This window comes from Salvelinus fontinalis, chromosome 27 (assembly GCF_029448725.1).
Source record: "Salvelinus fontinalis isolate EN_2023a chromosome 27, ASM2944872v1, whole genome shotgun sequence".
Lineage (NCBI taxonomy): Eukaryota > Metazoa > Chordata > Actinopteri > Salmoniformes > Salmonidae > Salvelinus > Salvelinus fontinalis.
Window position 1 is genome coordinate 2910783 of NC_074691.1, and position 25452 is coordinate 2936234.

Consider the following 25452-nt stretch of genomic DNA (forward strand, 5'->3'; position numbering starts at 1 on the left):
CCCCAGCTGTGCCCTGGACACCATATGTGAACTGATTGGCCACAATCTATCTTCAGAGCTCGTGCTGCTAGGTGACCTAAACTGGGACATGCTTAACACCCCGGCCATCCTACAATCTAAGCTTGATGCCCTCAATCTCACACAAATGATCAATGAACCCACCAGGTACAACCTCAAATCCGTAAACACGGGCACCCTCATAGATATCATCCTAACCAACTTGCCCACCAAATACACTTCTGCTATTTTTAACCAAGATCTCAGCGATCACTGCCTCATTGCCTGCATCCGTAATGGGTCTGAGGTCAAACGATCTCCACTCATCACTGTCAAACGCTCCCTAAAACACTTCAGCGAGCAGGCCTTTCTAATCGACCTAGCCCGGGTATCCTGGAAGGATATTGACCTCATCCCGTCAGCAGAGGATGCCTTGGTATTCTTTAAAAGTGCCTCCCTCACCATCTTCAATAAGCATGCCCTATTCAAACAATGTAGAACCAGGAACAGATATAGCTCTTGGTTCTCCCCAGACCTGACTGCCCTTGACCAGCACAAAAACATCCTGTGGCGTTCTGCATTACCATCGAATAGCCCCTGTGATATGCAACTTTTCTGGGAAGTTAGGAACCAATATACACAGGCAGATAGGAAAGCTAAGGCTTGCTTTTTCAAGCAGAAATTTTCATCCTGTAGCACAAACTCAAAAAACTTCTCGACACTATAAAGTCCATGGAGAATAAGAGCACCTCCTCCCAGCTGCCCACTGCACTGAGGCTAGGAAACACTGTCACCACCGATAAATCCACTGTAATTGAGAATTTCAATAAGCATTTTTCTACGGCTGGCAATGCTTTCCACCTGGCTACCCCACCCCGATCAACAGCCCTGTACCCCCCACAGCAACTCGCCCAAGTCTCCCCCATTTCTCCTTCACCCAAATCCGGATAGATAATGTTCTGAAAGAGCTGCAAAATCTGGACCCCTACAAATCAGCTGGACTAGACAATCTGGACCCCTACAAATCAGCAGGGCTAGACAATCTGGACCCCTACAAATCAGCTGGGCTAGACAATCTGGACCCCTACAAATCAGCAGGGCTAGACAATCTGGACCCCTACAAATCAGCTGGGCTAGACAATCTGGACCCCTACAAATCATCAGGGCTAGACAATCTGGACCCCTACAAATCAGCCGGGCTAGACAATCTGGACCCCTACAAATCAGCAGGGCTAGACAATCTGGACCCCTACAAATCAGCTGGGCTAGACAATCTGGACCCTTACAAATCAGCAGGGCTAGACAATCTGGACCCCTACAAATCAGCAGGGCTAGACAATCTGGACCCCTACAAATCAGCCGGGCTAGACAATCTGGATCCCTACAAATCAGCCGGGCTAGACAATCTGGACAAACTCTTTCTAAAATTATCTGCTGACAATGTTGCAACCCCTATTACTAGCCTGTTCAACCTCTCTTTCGTCTGAGATTCCCAAAGATTGGAAAGCTGCCACGGTCACCCCCCTCTTCAAAGGGGGATACAATCTAGACCCAAACTGCTACAGACCAATATCTATCCTACCCTGCCTTGCTAAGGTCTTCGAAAGCCAAGTAAAAAAACAGATTACCGACCATTTCGAATCCCACCGTATCTTCTCCGCTATGCAATCTGATTTCAGAGCTGGTCATGGGTGCACCTCAGCCACACTCAAGGTCCTAAACGATATCATAACTGGCATCGATAAGAGACATTACTGTGCACCCGTATTCATCGACCTGGCCAAGGCTTTTGCCTCTGTCAATCACCGTATTCTTATCGGCAGACTCAACAGCCTTGGTTTCTCAAAAGACTGCCTCGCCTGGTTCACCAACTACTTCTCAGACAGAGTTCAGTGTGTCAAATCGGAAGGCCTGTTGTCCGGACCTCTGGCAGTCTCTATGGGGGTGACACAGGGTTCAATTCTCGGGCCAACTCTCTACTCTGTATACATCAGTCTTGTCGCTCTTGCTGCTGGTGATTCTCTGATCCACCTCTATGCAGACAACACCATTCTGTATACCTCTGGCCCTTCTTTGGACACTGTGTTAACTAACCTCCAGACGAGCTTCTATGCCAAACAACTCTCCTTCCGTGGCCTCCAACTGCTCTTAAATGCAAGTAAAACTAATTGCATGCTCTTCAACCGATCGCTGCCGCACCTGCCCGCCCATCCAACATCACTACTCTGGACGGTTCTGACCCAGAATATGTGGACAACTACAAATACCTAGGTGTCTGGCTAGACTGTAAACTCTCCTTCCAGACTCACATTAATCATCTCTAATCCAAAATGTATTCAAACTGCTTTGCTTTATCTTGGCCAGGTCGCAGTTGTAAATGAGAACTTGTTCTCAACTAGCCTATAAAAGGTGAAATAAATATTAAATGAGTTGTGCCCCGAGCAGAGCGGCCCCTCCATTACACTGTCTAATTAAAGACACTGCAAATTGAAGAGGAGAGTCTCCATCGTCACGGGGATAAGAGCTACACACACATTCGAGAAAGCTATTTAGGGGCGTTTATGCAATGCTCGGGCAGATCCAGAAGTTTCATCAGTCACACACTCAACTCAACTCTTGAGTTACTAAAGCCCTGAGACTCCGTGACCACACAACAACAAGTGTGACACAGAGTCAGAATAACAGCTAGCATCATGCAGATAATCAATGTGCCCCTGAGGACTCACGGTAGTTGCACTGCGTCCATCAGTGTAGCTGGTCACGGGGAAGCTGCAGGTGTGTGTGTCTCTGTCTGTGTGCGTGTGTGTGTGTGTATGAGAGTTGACCGTCTTCGCATCGGTCTACATATGTATAGTTAAAGTTAAACGGTACTCACGGTCGTTGCACTGTGTCCCTGTGTAAGAGGTCATTGTGCAGTCGCAGGTAAAGTTCTCCCACTGTTGAATACACACGCCCATGTTGGTACAGGAGTCCTCCTGACAGGTGGTGCTGGGTCCTGTTGGAACAGACAGGGTGTAAAGGGGTGGAGTAACCACAGGGGGGGTCGGTACTGAGCCCCATCATTGGAGGTACCATGCAGTAGTGCACTTTGTGTGGGGGGGGGTATTGGGGGCATGCGTGCCGTATCAATCCAACAGGAAGTCTCAATGTTTGGAGACAGAAAAACAGCATTCCCTCTGTGTTTTAACACTACATAAGAACCATTATGAAAAGCCACAAACAAAAGGGACAAAAACAGGATGTTTTTCACATGTGGCTTACAAAGACAGATACTGTACAAGAGTCACAGAAAGAAAGAACATTTGCCCAACATCCCCAAAAAAACAGAATATTAGAAGTACAATAAAGTGACTATATGTACAACTATATGTACAACTATAGACTTAAAACACTATACATTTACGAGACTATAGATTTACGACACTATAGCTTTACAATACTATAGATTTACTGTAACGACTCCCACCGAAGGTGGCTCCCCTTCCTGTTCGGGTGGCGCTCGGCGGTCATCGTCACCGGCCTACTAGCTGCTACTGACTTTTCCTCCCCCTCCCTTTTTGTTGATTATTGACACCTGTTTGTGGTTAGGGTGATTTGTGGGGCTTTATTACCCAGCAGCCCGGCCTGCTGGGTGTGCGGGATTGTTGTGTGTACAGTCTGTACATTCTTGTGTGTCAGGATACGTGTTCGTTGGTTTATGTTTATTCGTGTTTCTCACTTTGTTTGTGGTGAAGCATTTGTGCGTCGTGCGTCGTGTTTTCACCCGTGTGGGGAATTAAATTTGGAACGCTACTCTGAGCTCTCTGTCTCCTGCGTTTGACTCCTTTCATCCACGACACCCCGGGCATTACATTTACAATACTATATATTTACAAAACTATAGAATTACAATACTATAGATTTAAAACACTATAGACTTACACCACCATAGATTTACAACACTATAGGTTTACAACACTATAGATTTACAATACTATAGGTTTACAATACTATAGGTTTACAATACTATAGATTTACAATACTATAGGTTTACAATACTATAGGTTTACAATACTATAGATTTACAATACTATAGATTTACAATACTATAGGTTTACAATACTATAGGTTTACAATACTATAGATTTACAATACTATAGGTTTACAATACTATAGATTTACAATACTATAGATTTACAATACTATAGGTTTACAATACTATAGGTTTACAATACTATAGGTTTACAATACTATAGATTTACAATACTATAGGTTTACAATACTATAGGTTTACAACTTTAGAATTTTACGACACTATAGATTTACGACACTATAGATTTACAACAGTATACATTTACAACACTATAGATATTTGACACTATAGGTTTAAGATACTACAGATTTACAACACCATAGCTTTACAACTGTAGATTTACAATACTATATATTTACTATACTATAGATTTAGAATTATAGATTTACCACACTATATATGTACAATACTCTATATTTACAATAATATAGATTTACAATGCTATAGATTTACAATACTATATATTTACAATACTATAGATTTACAATACCCTAGATATACAATACTATATATTTACGACACTATAGATCTACAATACTATAGATTTGCAACACTATAGATTTACAATACCCTAGATATACAATACTATATATTTACGACACTATAGATTTACAATACTATAGATTTGCAACACTATAGACTTACAACAATATACATCTACAACATTGTACATGTATAATACTATAGACTTACAATGCTATAGATTTCCAATACTACATATTTACAATACTATAGATTTACAATACTATATATTTACGACACCGTTTATGTACAATACTATAGATTTTTGACACTATAGACATACGACACCACAGCTGTACAATACTATATATTTTTTACACTATAGACATACGACACTATAGATTTACGACACTGTAGATTTACGACACTGTAGATTTACAATACTATAGATTTACAATGCTACAGCTTTACAATACTATAGAATTACAACACTATAGATTTACACCACTATAGATTTACAAAACTATAGATTTACAATACTATAGATTTACAACACTACATATTTGCAACACTATAGAACTGCAACCCTGTAGACTTTACAAACCTATAGATTTACAACACTACATATTTGCAACACTTTAGATTTACAACACTATAGAACTGCAACCCTATAGACTTTATGATACTATAGATTTACAACACTATAGATTTACAATACTATAGATTTACAACACTATAGACATACGACACTATAGGTTTACGACACTGTAGATTTACGACACTGTAGATTTACAATACTATAGATTTACAACACTATAGATTTACAACACTATAGGTTTACAATACTATAGATTTACAACACTATAGATTTACAATAGTATAGATTTACAACACTATAGATTTACAACACTATCGATTTACAATACTATAGATTTACAACACTATAGGTTTACAATACTATAGATTTACAACACTATCGATTTACAATACTATAGATTTACAACACTATAGATTTACAACACTATAGAATTGCAACACATATAGTTCAGAACAAGAACAGTAAACAAGAACAAATGGAGACTTTAGAGTGTGCAGTACAGTAGTGCATATTCCTGAGTATGCACTCCATTCAGACAGTTTGATGGGGTATACAATATGCAAGTGACATTGCAAGGGACCTTGTCGTATTGGAATTATTATTATTTTTTTTAATGGTATTCAATGGTCAAAAACGTAAAGCGATAGTCTTCAGCGCAAAACACGTAATGAGAGGCATCTGGCAAATTCATCCACAAGCACTAATATAGTTTCCTATACTGTGTTTTCATGAATTCGGCGATACTGTATAATCGTCAAGCCCATTCAAAAGGCCGAGGACATGAACACGGACGTATGATGTGTCACTTGCACAAGGCATTCAGATGTCAAACTGGATGTGTGTTTTCCATTCTCCAACCAACCACCAACACACATATCTCACACTTCTGAATACTTTTCTAAGAGGGAATGTAGACAAGAACTGTGCATTATATGTACATAGTCAATCCGTCTGGATTAAACGAATAACATACAAAACCTTATCAAAAACCTCCAAAGAGAAAAGATTTAAAGAAAAACTAAGTGAAAAGATACAACAAACAAGAAACATAAACAACTGCAAATAAACAGTTGTTTAAATGCAATAGTCTTGTGCAAGATGATATGTGAGACAAGAGAATAACTTGGAGGTGGAACAGGAGAAGTATAGTTGCCGGCTGAAAGTGCCTTTACTGTGTAATAAAGAGCGGTGGTATTCAGTCACCATGCCCCAGTCAGGGAGGACTCGCTCTCTGAAACAGCACTTTCTCTTCTCACCAGAGAAAGGAAGGAAGGAGTGTGACAGGGTTGAGAGAAAGAGATAGAGAGAGGCTGAGAGAGTGAGAGAGCGAGAAAGAGAGGCTGAGAGATGGTTGACTAGCAGCACTCTGAAGCTATACTATACTTTTCTGTACATCTCAACTTTTCCTAATGAAATACATGAATTTGCTATACGGAGACAGGTAGACATCAATCACAGCTGGTAAGAAAACGTAGTAACAGTACTACATGAAGCCCTGGGCCTGGAAACGGATCTCATGTTTTATGGATGGGCTTCTCTGTGGATGGGTTGAATTGATCGTTTTTCACATTCTCCTCGATTTATCTCACTATCACTCAATCTTATAACAATTTCTCTCTTTCTTTCTCCCTCAATCTATTTCGCTCCCTCTACAGCTTTTCGCATTCATGCTTCCTCTTAAGGCTCTCTTTTATCTCTTCTTTCTGTTCCTTCTGTTTCTCCAACATTTCTCCTGACAATTTCAGAGAGTGAGCCTTCCTCTCCAGCAGTGGGACATGGTCGGCATGGCTACACCCAAGATGCATTGCACACAGCATTCTGTCTGTTCAGCCGCGCCTCAGAGAAGCGGTCAGAATGAAACCTTCTACCTTGCAGGTCGGCTTTGGTGAAATCAACTTTGTTAGCGCCGAAACACAACAAACAGAACAGGAAGAAGGAAAGGGTTAGTGTTCAGAGCCGTTCAGGTATTGTAGAGTTACAGCTGTAGGATCTTAATTTGATCACTCTTTTCTTGCTGAGAATTTTCATGCGGGATACAAGGTTATACACGGTTATATAAATTAACAGTATTCCACTTTTCATGTAGCCTCATTTTGACCAGCTAATAGCCTAACCACCAATCAAGCAACATTATTTTGTTGCGACAATACAGGTCAAATTAAGATCCTACATATGTACAGGTAATTATAGTGTTGGTGAAGGGAGGTACTTCAGGTTATGTTTAGTGGTTAATTAGTGTCCATGTGTTAGATTACAATAAAAGGGATCAGATGGATAGAGGGGGGTGTGTGTTGTAGGAATGTCATGTGAGAGAACGCTGTCTCTATGTTCATATACTGATAGTTTGCCACCACCTAGTGGTGGAATGCAGAGTAATATTTTGCACCACCTTCTGGTGGAATGAAGTAATGGTTTGTGGAGGAAGGAAGTAATGGTTTCCTCCACCTAGTGGAGGAAGGCAGTGTACTGACTAGACAAGTACATGATGCACTAGTCTTTGATCCCAGTATACCATTTAGATTATTTCAGGTTGTGACCCTGAGTGGCCATAAATTAACTAGGCTGAAGGTGTGAGTGGGCAAGGAACGTACCATAGCCATGAGTAGAAGACACAGATCTAGTCATATAGGGTGCTGGGGTCAATTTGGAACTGGATGCATAATATATGTGCTCCTAAGTCAAAGAGGTCATAGGTCAGGGGTCGTACCTTCACAGCCGCGTTCGATCTGTCCGGAGCGGAACAGGGCATCATTGATGAGGTCAGGCAGACGGCCGTTGAGATCGACAGATGCCAGACAGCCCTGGAAACCCTCCCTAGAGACAACCAGCTTAGGAAGGTTCTGATACATGTTGGGCCCCAGACCTGCCACAAACAGATCCCCTGGAGGGAGGGAGGAGGGGGGATGGATGATCAAATGAAGGATGTAGTCAGAGAGTGTGTCAACAACATTTATGTGATGGCAGGATAATCTAGTCATGATTATAATGCCTTTACTTAGTCAAATAAGCAAATATTGTCTGTCAAACTGAGTAGTTCCAATATTCAGACGAGCGTCCCATTTGGAATAAATTGGTAGTTTGCTAGTAGGAACATTGCAATGTAGCAACTGTTTTGCCCGTGTTTATGTCTCTGTGATGGAAGGATATAGAGGCTTCCGTGACTGTCTGCTCTATAATACCATATCATTAGAATGACTGCAATTACTGTAATCAAATCAAAATGTTATTTATCACATGTGCCGAATACAACAGGTGTAGACCTTACTGTGAAATGCTTACATTCAAGCCCTTAACCAACAATGCAGTTCAAGAAATAGTTCATGAAATATTTACTAAATTAACTAAAGTTTTTTTTAAATCGAATCAAATCAAAAAGTAACAGAGAACTGGATTTCTGTGTTCGCTGCTTGGTCCTCCTACCTTTGAGGTCTAGGTTCTTGGCTCCGTTGATGTTCTGTGTGACAGACTTGGCATCCACCTTCAGTGTGTGTGTGTTGGTGGCGTCCCTAGTGATGACTACATTGTGCCACTGGTTGTCATTCAGAGCTCTCTCATTGTTCCCCTTCAGTAGACTGGGCCCGTTCCCCAGATCAAACACATAGTGGACAAACCTAGGATGGAGACCAAGGTTTTATTACAATACAGCTGGGGGAGCATTCAACAGTACACAGTGGACAAACCTAGGATGGGGACAGATTTTAATACAGCTGAGGGAGCATTTAACACAGGTATCTATCTCTCTTCATGACTGTACTTGTTGTAACCTGCAAGTTACTCTGAATAAATACACTACTTCTAAACTAGGAGACAAGGAAACAGGGATGCACACTATAGTACTTTTAAGTGCACTTCCCCCTAAGTGCACACTTATCCTCCGCTTTACTTTTGAGACACATTTCAGACCTGTGTGTCCATTAGTGTACCTACTAGACTGGAGAGTAGAAGTGGACTCAGTTGAAGTGGGTGAGTGTAGGGGATATTACTCAGATGTAGTGCCAACTACATTGAAGTGGGGGAGTGTGGGTGTGGCACAGTCATTGAAGATGATAGGAGGAACACTATGAAAGTGAGAGCTCTCCTTCTCCTCTTACCGCCAATCAATATACTTCTTAAAATGTGGCTAAAACCACCAGCACAAGTCTATATAATTGACCCATTATCAAGTTATTCTGAAGGATGACCTTTGCCTCAGAATATCTTGCCTCTAGTCTTTTGGCATTTCTCACAACTTGGTAGTGAATATTTTCTTAAGTATTCATGTTTTACTTGGACTATTTGAGTTTTATCACACCAACTAAAGACACTGAACCAACAAGGCCAGGTGAAGTCCATTATCTGATTCTCTTTAAAGGCCCAATGCAGCCGTTTTCATCTCAATATCAAATCATTTCTTGGTAACAATTAAGTAACTTACTGTAATAGTTATCTATACAAATTGTCAAAAAGCAACAAATATAGTTTTTGTAGCACAAACCAATTATAATTCTCATTTGTCTGGGAGTGGTCTGAGTGAGGGAGCAAATTGGAGGCACTTACTTGGAGGGATATCTTAAATGGCAGAAATCAATTCAAATGGCAGAAAGGTTTGGAACTCTCTTTGTTATTGGTCTATTTATACAGCCTAGTGATGTCACCAGGCAGGGCGACTCTGTCTATGCATAACCTGGGGTTTATTCATTCCAGAAACCGTTTACCACTTAAGAACCAAACGGAAGTAAACGGAGCAAAACGGACAGATTCAGGTAGGTGCCTTCCTGTTTCGTTTGCTTCCGTTTCAGAAACATTTTGCAGCATATTCGTCAGAATGAGAACACCCCTGCTGATGGAAGGTCCTGTGTAGATTGTATTTTTATCCATCAGGAAATAACACTGATCACATTTTCTTCACAAACAGTTTCATCAGCTATTGAACAATATGATACAAATCAAAAGGGGAAAATACTATGACGACACTGGGCCTTTAATTACATGACTAAATATAGTTCAATAAGGCTATTCTAAGTGACTCACCCTTTGACCAGCTCCACAGCAATGAAGTCGTTCCCGTCTCCACTGTTGAACAGTATGAATCCGTCAGGCGATGTGGTCTTGAACTGGAAGAACAGGTGCATGGTGGTGTAGGCCTGCAGGGTGGCCAGACCCAGGTAGCTGCCCTTGGACTTGAAGGTCACCGGGTCAGCAATGATGGAGCGCATTCCGAAGCGGGCGTTGAGCTCACAGAAGTCAATGTCTCCATTCTTACACATGTCAATGTAGAACATACCGTTGAACTTCAGGCCCTAGGGGTTAGAGGTTAGAGGTCAGAGGTCCGAGTTGGTTTTTCAGTATGATCATGGTGTTTGGTATCACGATAACTTAGTGAAGAAACTAATATTATGATAACTGCTTTTATCAACTGAAGAACAGTAGTATTGCACCACTTTGATTAGCCTCTACGGTTAGGGAATAATAGCCAATCAGAGGCTGTAATCTGGTCTGGCTATGATCCCCTCCTTCCCGTGCAGGTCAGTGCCTGGCAGATGCCAAATGATGATTTATGATTGAACACGTGCTTCTGCCAGTACATGCTGGTCCTACCTGCAGATGTCCAATGAAAGAGGAGGGGGAGGACGAGATGAAACGCTTCTCTGTCAGAATGCCTGTCTCCACATTATGGAACTCCAGACGGGTGTGGTCGCCTGCCATCTGGCCTGGAGAGAGAGAAGGGGACAGAGAGAGAGAGAGAATGGGAGAGAGAGAGAAGAGGGAGCAAGAGCAATAAAATGAGAGGGAAAGGGAGAGAGAGAATGAGAGAGAGGGAGAATGAGAGAATTCGAGAGAGAGAGAGAGAGAGAGAGAGAGAGAGAGAGAGAGAGAGAGAGAGAGAGAGAGAGAGAGAGAGAGAGAGAGAGAGAGAGAGAGAGAGAGAGAGAGAGAGAGAGAGAGAGAGAGAGAGAGAGAGAGAGAGAGAGAGAGAGAGAGAGAGAGAGACATGTAGGGGGGAAAAGGAGGGTCGAAGGGGTAAGGAGGACGGAGAAAGGTAGGATAGGAATTTCAAAGGATTTCACCTCTTTATTAGTAAAAAAAGAGCAGATATATTGTCATGGCATCAGAACCAGTACCTTCAGATATGTCTTCATCGACTGTCAGTTTGAAGTTTTTACCGCGTCGGACCACTCTGACAGAGTGCCAGTCATTATCATTGAGCTTTTGGCCCGCATATAGAGTCTCTTGTCCCTTGCCTGAGAACGACCGTTAGTTAGTTCAGGGTTAGGGTTAGTCAACAACACAAACCAAACCTTTGTTTTCTCTGGGTGAGCTGGGTTTGTCTACCAGTAACCAATTTCTGTCGGCCAGAAAATTAGAAAGTATTTTGGGGACACTGATTCTAGCTGGGGATCTCGTATGCGGGACACCAGGTTGGGTTGCTTTCTGTGCATGTTCTGTTTACTTCGCCCACTCTAAAATCAAAGAGTTGGTTTGGCTTACAACAAAAATAGAGGAGAAAAGACCTGAAGAGATAATACATTACAAAGATATATATTTGTACTTGATCATCTACCATCTCTTAAGATTCGAAATACAGTAAGATAATAGCTGCTGTTACTCTAACACTAAAAATACAGTAAAATAAAAACTAGTGTTACTCTAACACTAAAATACAATAAAATAAAAACTGGTGTTACTCTAGCACTATACATACAGTAAAATAATAACTGGTGTTACTCTAGCACTAAAATACAGTAAAATAATAACTGATGTTACTCTAAGACTAAATACAGTAACATAATAACTGCTGTTACTCTAAGACTAAATACAGTAACATAATAACTGCTGTTACTCTAAGACTAAATACAGTAACATAATAACTGCTGTTACTCTAAGACTCTAAATACAGTAACATAATAACTGCTGTTACTCTAAGACTCTACATACAGTAACATAATAACTGCTGTTACTCTAAGACTCTAAATACAGTAACATAATAACTGCTGTTACTCTAAGACTCTACATACAGTAACATAATAACTGCTGTTACTCTAAGACTCTAAATACAGTAACATAATAACTGCTGTTACTCTAAGACTCTACGTACAGTAACATAATAACTGCTGTTACTCTAAGACTCTAAATACAGTAACATAATAACTGCTGTTACTCTAAGACTCTAAATACAGTAACACAATAACTGCTGTTACTCATAAAAGGGCTCAGATATTTTTTCAAGGAGCATGAGACCGAAAGACAGAAATACAGGCAGAATCAAATGTGCCTACAGTATGGAGAATATTTCTTCAAAAACAAATTCCTCAACCACCCACAAGAGGGCGTGTCAAGCCCATGGTGTGCGACCACAGGGAGTTCAATGTTTATGTTTATGTTTATGTTTATGTGTGTGTGTGTGTGTGTCTGTGCTTGGTTAATTACACACCATTACCTGCAGCCTCATTAGGTTTGGTGTGTAATCAGATACATTGATCAGTATAATTAGAGTGAACGAGTGTGTCTGATCTGTCACTCAAACTGAGATCCACCGTCAAATAGAGCTGCAGCTGGGACACACTGTCAACCTCAGGTACACACACACACACATACGCACAAACACAAAAGCACAAAGAACAATCTCAAATAGAAAACATCCTTTGCAAACATTATTCAGGGCGTAAACCAAGTCCTTCTCATTAACTCATGAATACACAAGGCCCTTGACTGCTGTCATGTTGTCATGACCAAACTCAAAGACCTCTTTATGAGTAAGAGCAGTATCACTAAATATTTATAAGCCACACTACAATGTAACAAACATGTACCTTTAAAGAAAAATCTACATGTGAATGTTTTTTTAACCAACCTTAAAAAGATCCAGAAAAGTTGGCTAATTGAGTTTTTAACATATAGCTAATTATGTATAGAAACGTCACACTTTAATCATAAGGTCTTTGATCTTAGCTGATCTATTATCAATGCAGTTTCCTTATCACACTTCTGTACATTATCCTATCTATACAAATCATGTCAAAAATAATGATTATCATATTCATTTAAAGAAGAATTCTCCATCAAGTGGAGTATAGACTTACTGGTGTTACAGTTTATCCTGACACAGTCTAGATAGGGGGGGAAATAAGTGACAGATGAAATCGCATCCTTCAAGGTAAAAACTGCTGACATCCAAGAACAGAAACTCCACCTTCCGGGGACGGTCGCATGACATCCGCGGCCATTTCAGATAGTTAGAGTAACTTATGCAGATGGTCAACACCGAACTGCCATTTTGGATCTATATCTTGTTTTAAGTTTGATCATTACATTTTATTTGATTTAACATCAGATAAGACTTATATTGAATTTAAATACTTCTTGTCAATACTGAAAGTATATTTGTAGGTCTGAATAGATGCATAAAATATCTTACAAAACATAATGTTGTTTTCGAATTTCAACATGTGTTTTTATAGTTTAGGATTTTAAGCCTCTTTTTCAAAATGGCCGCTTGCAGTTCATTGGCCACATCGATTTACTAACCCAGCATTTTGTAACCATCCTTTGTTATTCTGCACCTGTAGCCGTCAGTTATTTATATCAAATGTGTATCATATTGGAGTATGATACATCCTACACTTTAGGCTACAAAATGGTATACAAGATAGGCCTATATCTCAACCAATAGGGAATAAGTAGTGCTGTGATTGGTCAGGTGATCTGGGTTAGGATCCATGTGACCCAGCTCGTCATGTACAGTCAACCGCAACAGAAAAGTGGGAGCAAACAGCGTCGATCCAGTCAGCACCAGCGCCATACAGTGGAGGAGGACCTCAGAGGGGTCCAGACTACCTCAGACCTCAGCACTAACACAAAGATAGCAAAGGTGTGTATGAGAGAAACCAGCCAAATCACATTAGATATTGTGTATTGAAGTCCTATATACTAGTAAGACTCTGAGAATAATATTTGGCAACATTAGGAAAGTGACAGTTATAATGTGTCCATAACATAATGTAAAACTGAGTGAAATACACAGATCAATTTCCATTGATCCCCCATCTTTATAGGCATACAGATGTAGGATCTTAATTTGAGCCAGTTTGCTACAGCAGGAAAAGAGTCTTGCAGCAACAGGAAAAGTGAATTATTATTGAGTTGATACATGTTTCGTTAGGGTAAATCAAGTCTAGAAGCCTTTTAAAACTCAGATACACTAGAGGAAAATTATCAGCAACAAAAGTGTGATCAAATTAAAGCAATTCAATATAGCTTAGTAGAACCTTCAAGTGATCTTAAAATTCTAAATCATTTAGCAAAATGATCCTTGATATGAACTTCTTAAAACAATTCCATATCTTATTAGTACCCCCCTTATGTGTTAAGATCCTACAAATGTATGTGTTGACAGCAGTGGAGGCTGCTGAGGGGAGGACGGCTCAGAATGATGGCTAGAATAGAGTGTAATGGCTGGAATGGAGTTTGATACCATTCCATTCAGTCCATGCAGTGCATTATTATTAGCCGTCCTCCCCTCAGCAGCCTCCACCGCTGGACATGTACAGTTTGTTTGTGGTTTGCATGAGGGTGGATATAGAGGAAGGCAAGCTAGTCAAAGCTAGCTTAATGTTTGTGTCCACGTGTATATAGATAAAGGGGTGCTGTACTATACTATCCTATATGCCACCATCTGCAGGCTTGCTGTGTGCTGTGGGCTCGGGCTGTATGCTAGGCGGGCCGCAGGCTAAGGGCCGTTGAAGGGGTGATCATCTTTGAACAAGGCGACATGGGAAATACCACCTACACTACTGTAGGGGTGCTAATGGGTGGAACCATGGACCTGCTAACATGGACCAAACCAAAATAAAAAAATACAGGAAATAATCAACAAAACACGGTTACGACAACAACAAACCCAGACAGTAAGAATGTAGGATAATAATGCATTATCGAGATGTAGTTATACAGTACCAGTCGAACGTTTGGACACCTACTCATTCAAAGGTTTTTCTTTATTTTTACTATTTTCTACATAGTAGAAGAATAGTGAAGACATAAAAACTATGAAATAACACATATGGAATCATGTAGCAACCAAAAAAGGAGGTGTGAAGGCGAGGGGGTGCTTTGCTGGACGCTGTCTGTGATTTATTTAGAATTCAAGGCACACTTAATCTGCATGGCTACTACAGCATTATACAGCGATATGACATCACATATGTTTTTCAACAGGACAGTGACAAAAACACACCTCCAGGCTGTGTAAGGGTTATTTTACCAAGATGGAGAGTGATGGAGTGCTACATCAGATGACCTGGCCTCCACAATCACCCGACCTCAACCCATTTGAGATGGTTGAGGATGAGTCGGACTGTAGAGTGAAGGAAAAGCATATGTGGGAACTCCTTCAAGACTGTAGGAAAAGCATTCCAGGTGAAGCTGGTTGAGAAAATGCCAAGAGTGTGCAAAGCTGTCATCAAGGCAACGGGTGGCCACTTTGAAGAATCTCAAATATAAAATATATTTTGATTTGCTTAACCTGTCTAGGATCAGCGTGGCGCTAGCGGCACACCCCCCCCCCCCCCACTGAAAAACCAGTGCCGCGAAATTCAAAAAAAATATTTTTTTAAAATATTTAACTTTCACACATTAAAGTCCAATACAGCTAATGAAAGACACAGATCTTATGAATCCAGTCAACATTTCCGATTTTTAAAATGTTTTACAGGGAAGACACAATATGTAAAGATGTACATCTATTACCTAAAAACACATTAGCATAATCCACCATCTTTTATTTGTCCACCAACACCAGTAGCCATCACCAATTCGGCTAAACTAAGATATTTATAGCCCCTAACCAACAAAAAAACTCATTAGATGACAGTCTGATAACATATTTATGGTATGGGATAGGTTTTGTTAGAAAAAAGTGCATATTTCAGGTATATGGCATAGTTTACAATTGCACCCACCATCACAAATGGACTAGAATAATTACAATGAGCAACGTGTTTACCTAACTACTAATCATCAAACATTTCGTAAAAATACACAGCATACACGAATCGAAAGACACAGATCCTGTGAATACAGACAATATTTCAGATTTTCTAAGTGTCTTACAGCGAAAACACAATAAATCGTTATATTAGCTTAGCACATAGCAATTAGCAGCCCAGCATTGATTCTAGCCAAAGTGAGCGATAAAAGTCAACATCGCCAAAAGATATTAATTTTTTCACTAACCTTCTCAGAATTCTTCCGATGACACTCCTGTAACATCACATTACAACATGCATATACAGTTTGATCGAAAATGTTTATATTTAGCCACCAAAATCATGGTTAGACAATGTGAAATGTAGACAAGCTGGTAAAGAAAACGTCCTTGCGCCACTTAGACAGTGATCTACTCTTATACATAAATACTCATAAACGTGACTAAAAAATATAGGGTGGACAGGGATTGATAGACAATTTAATTCTTAATACAATTGCGTTATTACATTTTTTAATTTATCCTTACTTTTCAATACAGTTTGCGCCAAGCGAAGCTACGTCAAAAAACATGGCGTCCTAAGCCACTAAAATGTTTCGACAGAAACACGATTTATCATAATAAAAATGTCCTACCTTGAGCTGTTCTTCCATCAGTATCTTGGGCAAAGGATCCTTTCTTGGGAGAAATCGTCTTTTGGTGGAAAGCTGTCCTCTTGCCATGTGGAAATGTCAACTACGTTCGGGATGAACTGAAAAGCGTTCCCAACTTTTCACATCGTTGCAAAAATAAATGTCCCAAAATCGCACTAAACGGATATAAATTGCTATAAAACGCTTTAAATTAACTACTTTGTGATGTTTGTAACTCCTATAACGAGTGAAAAGATGACCGGAGAAATATAACAGGCTAAACTAACGCTTGGAACAGGAGAGGGTCGGTGTCTTCCACGCGCGTTACGCAGCAAGAAAAGACTTGCTAGCTAAAGGTTTTTTTCATTTGTAGGGCCTGTGAACGAGCAATCGAGCCCGTTGGAATCGTCATCACGTAAAGGCATCCAGGGGAAGACGTAAGAAGTGTCCGTATAGTCATAGCAACGACAGTGCCCGTTTAAATGACTTCAGAAAAGTGGCCAACGTTTCTCAAATCTGACTCCATGTCAGGGAAATTGCTGTAGAATGGGCTCTGTTCCACTTAGAGACAAAATTTCAACTCCTATAGAAACTATAGACTGTTTTCTATCCAATAATAATAATAATATGCATATTGTACGATCAAGGATTTTGTGGGAAGCCGTTTAAAAAATTAGCCACATTAGCATAAATAGTCTAAACAGCGCCCCCATCCCCAACAGGTTAACACTTTTTTGGTTACTATATGATTCCATATGTGTCATTTCATAGTTGAAAGAATAGTTGAAGAAATATCTTCAATAGTATTCTACAATGTAGAAAATAAGTAAGAATAAAGAAAAACCCTGCAATGAGTAGGTGTGTCCAAACTTTTGACTGGTACTTTATATCAGAACCTTTGGATGGGAAAGAGAGAAAAAGGACCATCATAAAAAGAGGACCTTGTTAAAAAGTCCTGTAATTGAGGGGTGCAACAGGCCTTTGTAATGTATAAGGAAACTATGTTTGATAGCATATAAGTAACTGAACATCTCCAGCCTAATATCTGAGAAATGTTCCTTTCTACTTGTGAACATGACTGACTATTTCTCAATATCTTAATGAAAATGACTGTGATAATCATGGATACGGTGATTTAATTGTTAGATTAATTATAAAATATTCTACAGTGACGACATAGCAGCAAAGCAAGAAAATCTAAATATACGATGCGGTGCAAATGGAAATACAAGCCATGCAACTACTGGACAAGAAAACAGCTGTAGTTTGACCAAAACAAACTACTGGACAAGAAAACAGCTGTAGTTTGACCAAAACAAACTACTGGACAAGAAAACAGCTGTAGTTTGACCAAAACAAAGAAGAATGAATGAAAACAACAACTAATAAAAGTACCATGTGACAACTCGAGCAGACCTCCCCCTGAAGACATCGGGACGGGGAGGGTTAACAGGTTCATACGATACCTAGGTTGACCGTGAGTTTGACACGGCCGCTGTCCAGCTCCAGACGGAGCGTGTCGGCGGAGTCCCGGGAGGTAGCGGCCATGAGGAGCCCAAATGCACGCTGGGACATAAAGCGTAGGGAGACGTCCTCTGCCTCTGTGTGCATCACCGCAGGCATCACCACCTTCATGTACATACTGCCGTCATAGCTCAGGATAGACGCCTCTGTAATAAAGGGAAGGGGGTCAGAGATGAGGAAGAAGCACAGATAGCCTGAGGGCCGTTCTTAGCTGTGGTATATTGACCGTATACCACAACCCCCTAAAGTGCCTTATTGCTATAATAAGTACTTTACCAATGTAATTAGAATACTAAACAGAAAAGTAATGTGTCTCATGTACCACGGCTTACAGCCAATCAGCATCCAGGTTTCAAAACATTTGGTTTATAATATAGTACACGTCATGTAACAGACTCATATTAGCACGAATGTGTTTCAATGAAAGTTAATGGCAAAGTGGGATAAAAATGTATTTAAGGTTGGCGCCCCCCCTTGGTTTGTGCTGTGGTGGAGATCTTTGTGGGCTACACTCGGCCTTGTCTCAGGATTGTAAGTTGGTGGTTGAGGATTTCCCTCTAGTGGTGCGGGGGCTGTGCTTTGGCAAAGTGGGTGGGGTTATATCCTTCCTGTTTGGCCCTGTCCGGGGGTTTCTTCGGATGGGGCCACAGTGTCTCCTGACCGCTCCTGTCTCAGCCTCCAGTATTTATGCTGCAGTAGTTTATGTGCCGGGGGGCTAGGGTCAGTTGGTTATACCTGGAGTACTTCTCCTGTCTTATCCAGTGTCCTGTGTGAATTTAAGTATGCTCTCTCTAATTCTCTCGTTCTCTCTTTCTCTCTGAGAACCTGAGCCCTAGGACCATACGTCAGGACTACCGGACATGCTGACACCTTGCTGTCCCCAGTCCGCCTGGCCTTGCTGCTATTCCAGTTTCAACTGTTCTGCCTGCGGTTACGAAACCCCTACCTGTCCCAGACCTGCTGTTTTCAACTCTTAATGATCGGCTATGAAAAGCCAACAGATTTATTCCTGATTATTATTTGACCATGCTTGTCATTTATGAAGATTTTGAAAATCTTGGCTCTCTCTAATTTTCTCCTTCTCTTTCTTTCTCTCGGAGGACCTGAGCCCTAGGACCATACGTCGGGACTACCGGCCGTGGTGACTCCTTGCTGTCCCCAGTCCGCCTGGCCTTGCTGCTATTCCAGTTTCAACTGTTCTGCCTGCGGTTATGGAACCTCTACCTGTCCCAGACCTGCTGTTTTCAACTCTTAATGATCGGCTATGAAAAGCCAACAGATTTATTCCTGATTATTATTTGACCATGCTTGTCATTTATGAACATTTTGAAAATCTTGGCTCTCTCTAATTTTCTCCTTCTCTCTTTCTTTCTCTCGGAGGACCTGGGCCCTGGGACCATGCGTCGGGACTGCCGCCCGTGGTGACTCCTTGCTGTCCCCAGTCCGCCTGGCCTTGCTGCTATTCCAGTTTCAGCTGTTCTGCCTGCGGTTATGGAACCGCCACCTGTCCCAGACCTGTTGTTTTTCAACTCTTAATGATCAGCTATGAAAAGCCAACTGAAAATTATTCATGATTATTATTTGACCATGCTTGTCACTTATGAACATTTTTGAACATCTTGACATAGTTCTGTTATAATCTCCACCCGGCACAGCCAGAAGAGGACTGGCCACCCCTCATAGCCTGGTTCCTCTCTAGGTTTCTTCCTAGGTTTTGGCCCTTCTAGGGAGTTTTTCCTAGCCACCGTGCTTCTACACGTGCATTACTAGCTGTTTGGGGTTTTAGGCTGGGTTTCTGTACAGCACTTCGAGATATTAGCTGATGTACGAAGGGCTATATAAAATAAAATTGAATTGAAAAAAACAAATGTCAACAATCTACTCAAAATACATGTCAAAATGGAAGAAAAATTACATATTTTTTAAGATAAATAAAAATGCATAATCTAAATATAGTTGTTGTATTCAGATATTATATTTAGACAAGCTTAAATTAGTTCAGGAGTAAAGTTTTGCTTAACGTATCCCATAATACGTTACATGGACTCACTCTGTGTGAAATAATAGGGTTTGACATGATTTTTTAAATAGCTACCCCTTCCTCTGTCCCTCATACATACAACATCTGTAAGGTCCCTCAGTGAAGAACTGTATTTCATGCACATAATGAAATACAAAGACCAGGGAGGCTGGCCATTCCATTATTTAAAAACACTACCTAAGGGAGATATGAAGTATGACTGTTACACATACACTCACAGGTCTACAGTACACATCCCTTGTGTCTTATTGATAAAAACACACATACCACATACACACTTAGAACCATGTACTACATCTAACACGTGACAACACTGTTCCTGAACGCCGACTCTATCATGTGACAACACTGTTGCTGAACGCCCAGACTCCATCACGTGACAACACTGTTCCTGAACGCCCAGACTTCAACATGTGACAACACTGTTCCTGAATGCCCAGACTCCATCACGTGACAACACTGTTCCTGAACGCCAAGACTCCATCACGTGACAACACTGTTCCTGAACGCACAGACTCCATCATGTGACAACACTGTTCCTGAACGCCAAGACTCCATCACGTGACAACACTGTTCCTGAACGCCAAGACTCCATCATGTGACAACACTGTTCCTGAACGCCCAGACTCCATCATGTGACAACACTGTTCCTGAACGCCCGGACTCCATCATGTGACAACACTGTTCCTGAACGCCCAGACTCCATCACGTGACAACACTGTTCCTGAAGGCCCAGACTCCATCACGTGACAACACTGTTCCTGAACGCCAAGACTCCATCATGTGACAACACTGTTCCTGAACGTCCAGACTCCATCACGTGACAACACTGTTCCTGAACGCCAAGACTCCATCACGTGACAACACTGTTCCTGAACGCCAAGACTCCATCATGTGACAACACTGTTCCTGAACGCCAAGACTCCATCATGTGACAACACTGTTCCTGAACGCCAAGACTCCATCACGTGACAACACTGTTCCTGAACGCCAAGTCTCCATCACGTGACAACACTGTTCCTGAACGCCCAGACTCCATCATGTGACAACACTGTTCCTGAATGCCAAGACTCCATCATGTGACAACACTGTTCCTGAACGCCAAGACTCCATCACGTGACAACACTGTTCCTGAACGCCCAGACTCCATCACGTGACAACACTGTTCCTGAACGCCAAGACTCCATCACGTGACAACACTGTTCCTGAACGCCAAGACTCCATCACGTGACAACACTGTTCCTGAACGCCAAGACTTCAACACGTGACAACACTGTTCCTGAACGCCGACTCCATCATGTGACAACACTGTTGCTGAACGCCCAGACTCCATCACGTGACAACACTGTTCCTGAACGCCAAGACTTCAACACGTGACAACACTGTTCCTGAACGCCCAGACTCCATCATGTGACAACACTGTTCCTGAACGCCCAGACTCCATCATGTGACAACACTGTTCCTGAACGCCCAGACTCCATCATGTGACCCAGGCTCCACACACAATGATCAACAAGCAGAACATTAAAACATCAACCTCTTCTTTCCTCTGCATTTTCCTCTCATCACGTTGGGTTCATATTCTCTAACAAATACACTTGCACACACACACACACACACACACACACACACACACACACACACACACACACACACACACACACACACACACACACACACACACACACACACACACACACAGAGAGAACTCTCTCTCTCTGACTGACACATCTACAGTGCATCCCGGCCTATTCAAGTTAAACAGAGAGATTAGGGCACCAGGGGACACATTTAATCGCAACACTACCCTTTTGTGCAGTTCACACCTGTCATCATGGTGGTGAGTGGCAGGCAGCAGGGCTATAATGCTGGAAGGTGTTCTGTTCTGGAAGAGATGTATTAAAAAGGGCACCCAGCTGTGAAATACCTGCTTTGACACCTCAGCTTTAAAATAAAAAAATTGTCCTCTGGGCTCAGAAATGCAGCAAAATTTTATTTGGATTGAAATAAAAAAAGGCTCTCTGTACATATTTGCAGAGTAAACTTCAGTCATATTATTCATGATGTTTCTGTGATTTGATATTGACATTGATTTAATTTGAGCTTTTCTCATGCAGTTACATTTCATTTGAACGACAGAGCTTGACATTATATCTACAATTTATGTCAATCCAAAAGTCTCTATGCCACAAATATGTTATGAAACCAGGTGCTTTGATCCATAGGTTTTTTGATAACTGTTAGGTAACTAACAGCAACAACAGCTAGAAAACATTTTAAGTAAAACATAGATCAGTAAAAAGAGTAACTGATTGTACCGCGCTCTGTAGCCCAAAGGCTAATCAGACCAGACCAGGACAAGGCTCTCTACTTCTTTCTCCCCTCCATTTCCAGCCCTGACACATAAACGCTCACATACTGTAGGCTGCCATGCAAATGGACCCCTATTCCCTTTATAGTGCACTACTTTCGACCAGGGCCCATAGAGCTTTGGTCAAAAGTTGTACACTATATGGAGAATAGAATGCCATTTGGGACGCACTAACACTTCCCCTCCAGTAATATCCTGTCAGGCAGGGCCAGGCCAGCCAGGCCGGGCCCAGGTCCAAGATCACAGGCAGCAAAACCAGGTGAGAGTGAGGTGAGAGCAAAACCAGTGTGTGAGTGAAAGCGTGTCTGGCTGGCTGACCACAGAGGAAAACTTGAATAGACATGGAAGGACACAAAAGAACAATCATTTATCAAGTAAGAGGTATTTCTTGACGAAAAATACATTGGAGACAAGTTGTCCAAGTGTTCAATACAAACTGAAGGTGTTTGTGAGGATAATTTAAGATTCAGTCAGTACTATGAAATTGCTGCAGTTCACTAAATGTTAGGCTACACAAGTCTTGCAGTTAAAAAGCAATGCATGAAAACGATGAAATGCAAGGCATTTATTCCACTGTTGAACAACTAATCATATAAGAAGTACACTGTTAAAATAGAAAGACTACTCAAAACCCCATCATTGTAAAACCATGAAAAGTAGTGCACCTTAGCTGAGCTCTGGTGTATGGAGGGTGTCTGGAGGGTGTTTGGAGGGTGTTTGGAGGGTGTTGGGAGGGTGTCTGGAGGGTGTCTGGAGGGTGTCTGGAGGGTGTTTGGAGGGTGTCTGGAGGGTGTCTGGAGGGTGTCTGGAGAGTGTCTGGAGGGTGTCGGGAGGGTGTCTGGAGGGTGTCGGGAGGGTGTCTGGAGGGTGTCTGGAGGGTGTCGGGAGGGTGTCGGGAGGGTGTCGGGAGGGTGTCGGGAGGGTGTCGGGAGGGTGTCTGGAGGGTGTCTGGAGGTTGTTTGGAGAGTGTTTGGAGGGTGTTTGGAAAGTGTTTGGAGAGTGTTTGGAGGGTGTCTGGAGGGTGTCTGGAGGGTGTCTGGAGGGTGTCTGGAGGGTGTCTGGAGGGTGTCTGGAGGGTGTCTGGAGGGTGTTTGGAGGGTGTTTGGAGGGTGTCTGGAGGGTGTCTGGAGGGTGTCTGGAGGGTGTTTGGAGGGTGTCGGGAGGGTGTCGGGAGGGTGTCTGGAGGGTGTCTGGAGGTTGTTTGGAGAGTGTTTGGAGGGTGTTTGGAAAGTGTTTGGAAAGTGTTTGGAGAGTGTCTGGAGGGTGTCTGGAGGGTGTCTAGAGGGTGTCTGGAGGGTGTCTGGAGGGTGTCTGGAGGGTGTCTGGAGGGTGTTTGGAGGGTGTCTGGAGGGTGTCGGGAGGGTGTCTGGAGGGTGTCTGGAGGGTGTCTGGAGGGTGTCGGGAGGGTGTCGGGAGGGTGTTTGGAGAGTGTCTGGAGGGTGTTTGGAGGGTGTCTGGAGGGTGTCTGGAGGGTGTTTGGAGGGTGTTTGGAGGGTGTCTGGAGGGTGTCTGGAGGGTGTTGGGAGAGTGTTTGGGGGGTGTTTGGAGGGTGTTTGGAAAGTGTTTGGAGAGTGTTTGGAGGGTGTTTGGAGGGTGTCTGGAGGGTGTTTGGAGAGTGTTTGGGGGGTGTTTCGGGGGTGTTTGGGGGGTGTTTGGAGGGAAACCCAATGTAAGTGTTATTACACACTGAATGTACCGTATTTCCAAACAGAATGGAATACTCTGAAACACAGAGTGGTTCTTAACAGAATGGAAGTACTCTGAAACACCCAGAGTGGTTCTTAACAGAATGGAATACTCTGAAATACCCAGAGTGGTTCTTAACAGAATGGAAATACTCTGAAACACCCAGAGTGGTTCTTAACAGAATGGAAGTACTCTGAAACACAGAGTGGTTCTTAACAGAATGGAATACTCTGAAATACCCAGAGTGGTTCTTCACAGAATGAAATACTCTGAAATACCCAGAGTGTTTCTTAACAGAATGGAAGTACTCTGAAACACAGAGTGGTTCTTCACAGAATGGAATACTCTGAAACACCCAGAGTGGTTCTTAACAGAATGGAATACTCTGAAATACCCAGAGTGGTTCTTAACAGAATGGAAATACTCTGAAATACCCAGAGTGGTTCTTAACAGAATGGAATACTCTGAAATACCCAGAGTGGTTCTTAACAGAATGGAAGTACTCTGAAACACCCAGAGTGTGAAAAAATAAAAAATTCAAGACACCACACACAGAAATCAGAACCATGGACAGCCACATCATATTTAGCTTACGTTATTTGGACAAAATCGTTTTTGGTATCTTTTAGTTGTCACTGTATTAGACTAAGCAGAGGTGATTAGAATACGTTGAAATATAGAAGTTGAAATGGTGCTGGAATAGTGGAGGCAGCTCCTGTTTTATTTCCAACAGATAATTCTACAACTCTACAATCAATAGTTGTTTAGTGTTCCGAAAATGTCGGAAACATTAAGTTGCTTGACCCTGCTGTAGGTCATGTGACTGTCTGTTACTGTACATGCAATATGCTTTGTGGACTTCACCAGACAAAAAAGCTCTCCTGTTTTGTGATGAAATAAAGAGTGTTTTTTCCGCCATTGTGTTTTCTTCTCGTCTTGGCCTTTAGGCCTATATATAAGAACTAACAGGTTATAGAGCAAACAATTATCACAACACATAGGTTGGTATATGGCTTATTTCTGGCTGCCCCAGTGATTTTACCCACCCACCGCCACTGCAGACAACAGTCAATCATATCATCTAAGTCAACTGCACTGTGATTCAA

At 41.8% G+C, this 25452-nt stretch overlaps 2 protein-coding genes across 4 annotated transcripts; both read right to left on the reverse strand.

The window, feature by feature from the left end:
• Positions 1-1844: 1844 nt before the first annotated feature.
• Positions 1845-18688, reverse strand: LOC129824868 (neurexin-3a-like). 3 transcript variants are annotated; one of them, XM_055884402.1, is made up of 9 exons: positions 18191-18615; positions 13190-13216; positions 11231-11350; positions 10707-10819; positions 10140-10408; positions 8550-8740; positions 7837-8010; positions 6998-7024; positions 1845-2992 (listed from the first exon to the last, which is right to left on the reverse strand). In XM_055884402.1, the coding sequence occupies exons 1-9, from the start codon at positions 18363-18365 to the stop codon at positions 2838-2840; spliced, it is 1251 nt and encodes a 416-aa protein (XP_055740377.1). In that variant the 5' UTR covers positions 18366-18615; the 3' UTR covers positions 1845-2837. The 3 variants fall into 3 exon arrangements, with proteins under 3 accessions (XP_055740377.1, XP_055740379.1, XP_055740378.1); XM_055884404.1 differs by lacking the exon at positions 13190-13216 and having other exon boundaries at positions 18191-18688; XM_055884403.1 differs by lacking the exon at positions 6998-7024 and having other exon boundaries at positions 18191-18610.
• A 4142-nt stretch (positions 18689-22830) lies between these two features.
• Positions 22831-25187, reverse strand: LOC129825622 (uncharacterized). The gene is made up of 3 exons (XM_055885832.1): positions 25181-25187; positions 23326-24169; positions 22831-22990 (listed from the first exon to the last, which is right to left on the reverse strand). The coding sequence occupies exons 1-3, from the start codon at positions 25185-25187 to the stop codon at positions 22831-22833; spliced, it is 1011 nt and encodes a 336-aa protein (XP_055741807.1).
• Positions 25188-25452: the final 265 nt, after the last annotated feature.

Coding starts and splice junctions, on each gene's coding strand:
- LOC129824868 (XM_055884402.1), bottom strand. CDS start 18,365: ATGTACATGAAGGTGGTGATGCCTGCGGTGATGCACACAGAGGCAGAG. Junction 10,820..11,230: donor CGATGAAGACATATCTGAAG/GTACTGGTTCTG, acceptor CTCTCTCTCCAG/GCCAGATGGCAGGCGACCAC. Junction 8,741..10,139: donor GCTGTGGAGCTGGTCAAAGG/GTGAGTCACTTA, acceptor TCTCCATCCTAG/GTTTGTCCACTATGTGTTTG.
- LOC129825622 (XM_055885832.1), bottom strand. Junction 22,991..23,325: donor TACACCAGAGCTCAGCTAAG/GTGCACTACTTT, acceptor TGTCTATTCAAG/TTTTCCTCTGTGGTCAGCCA.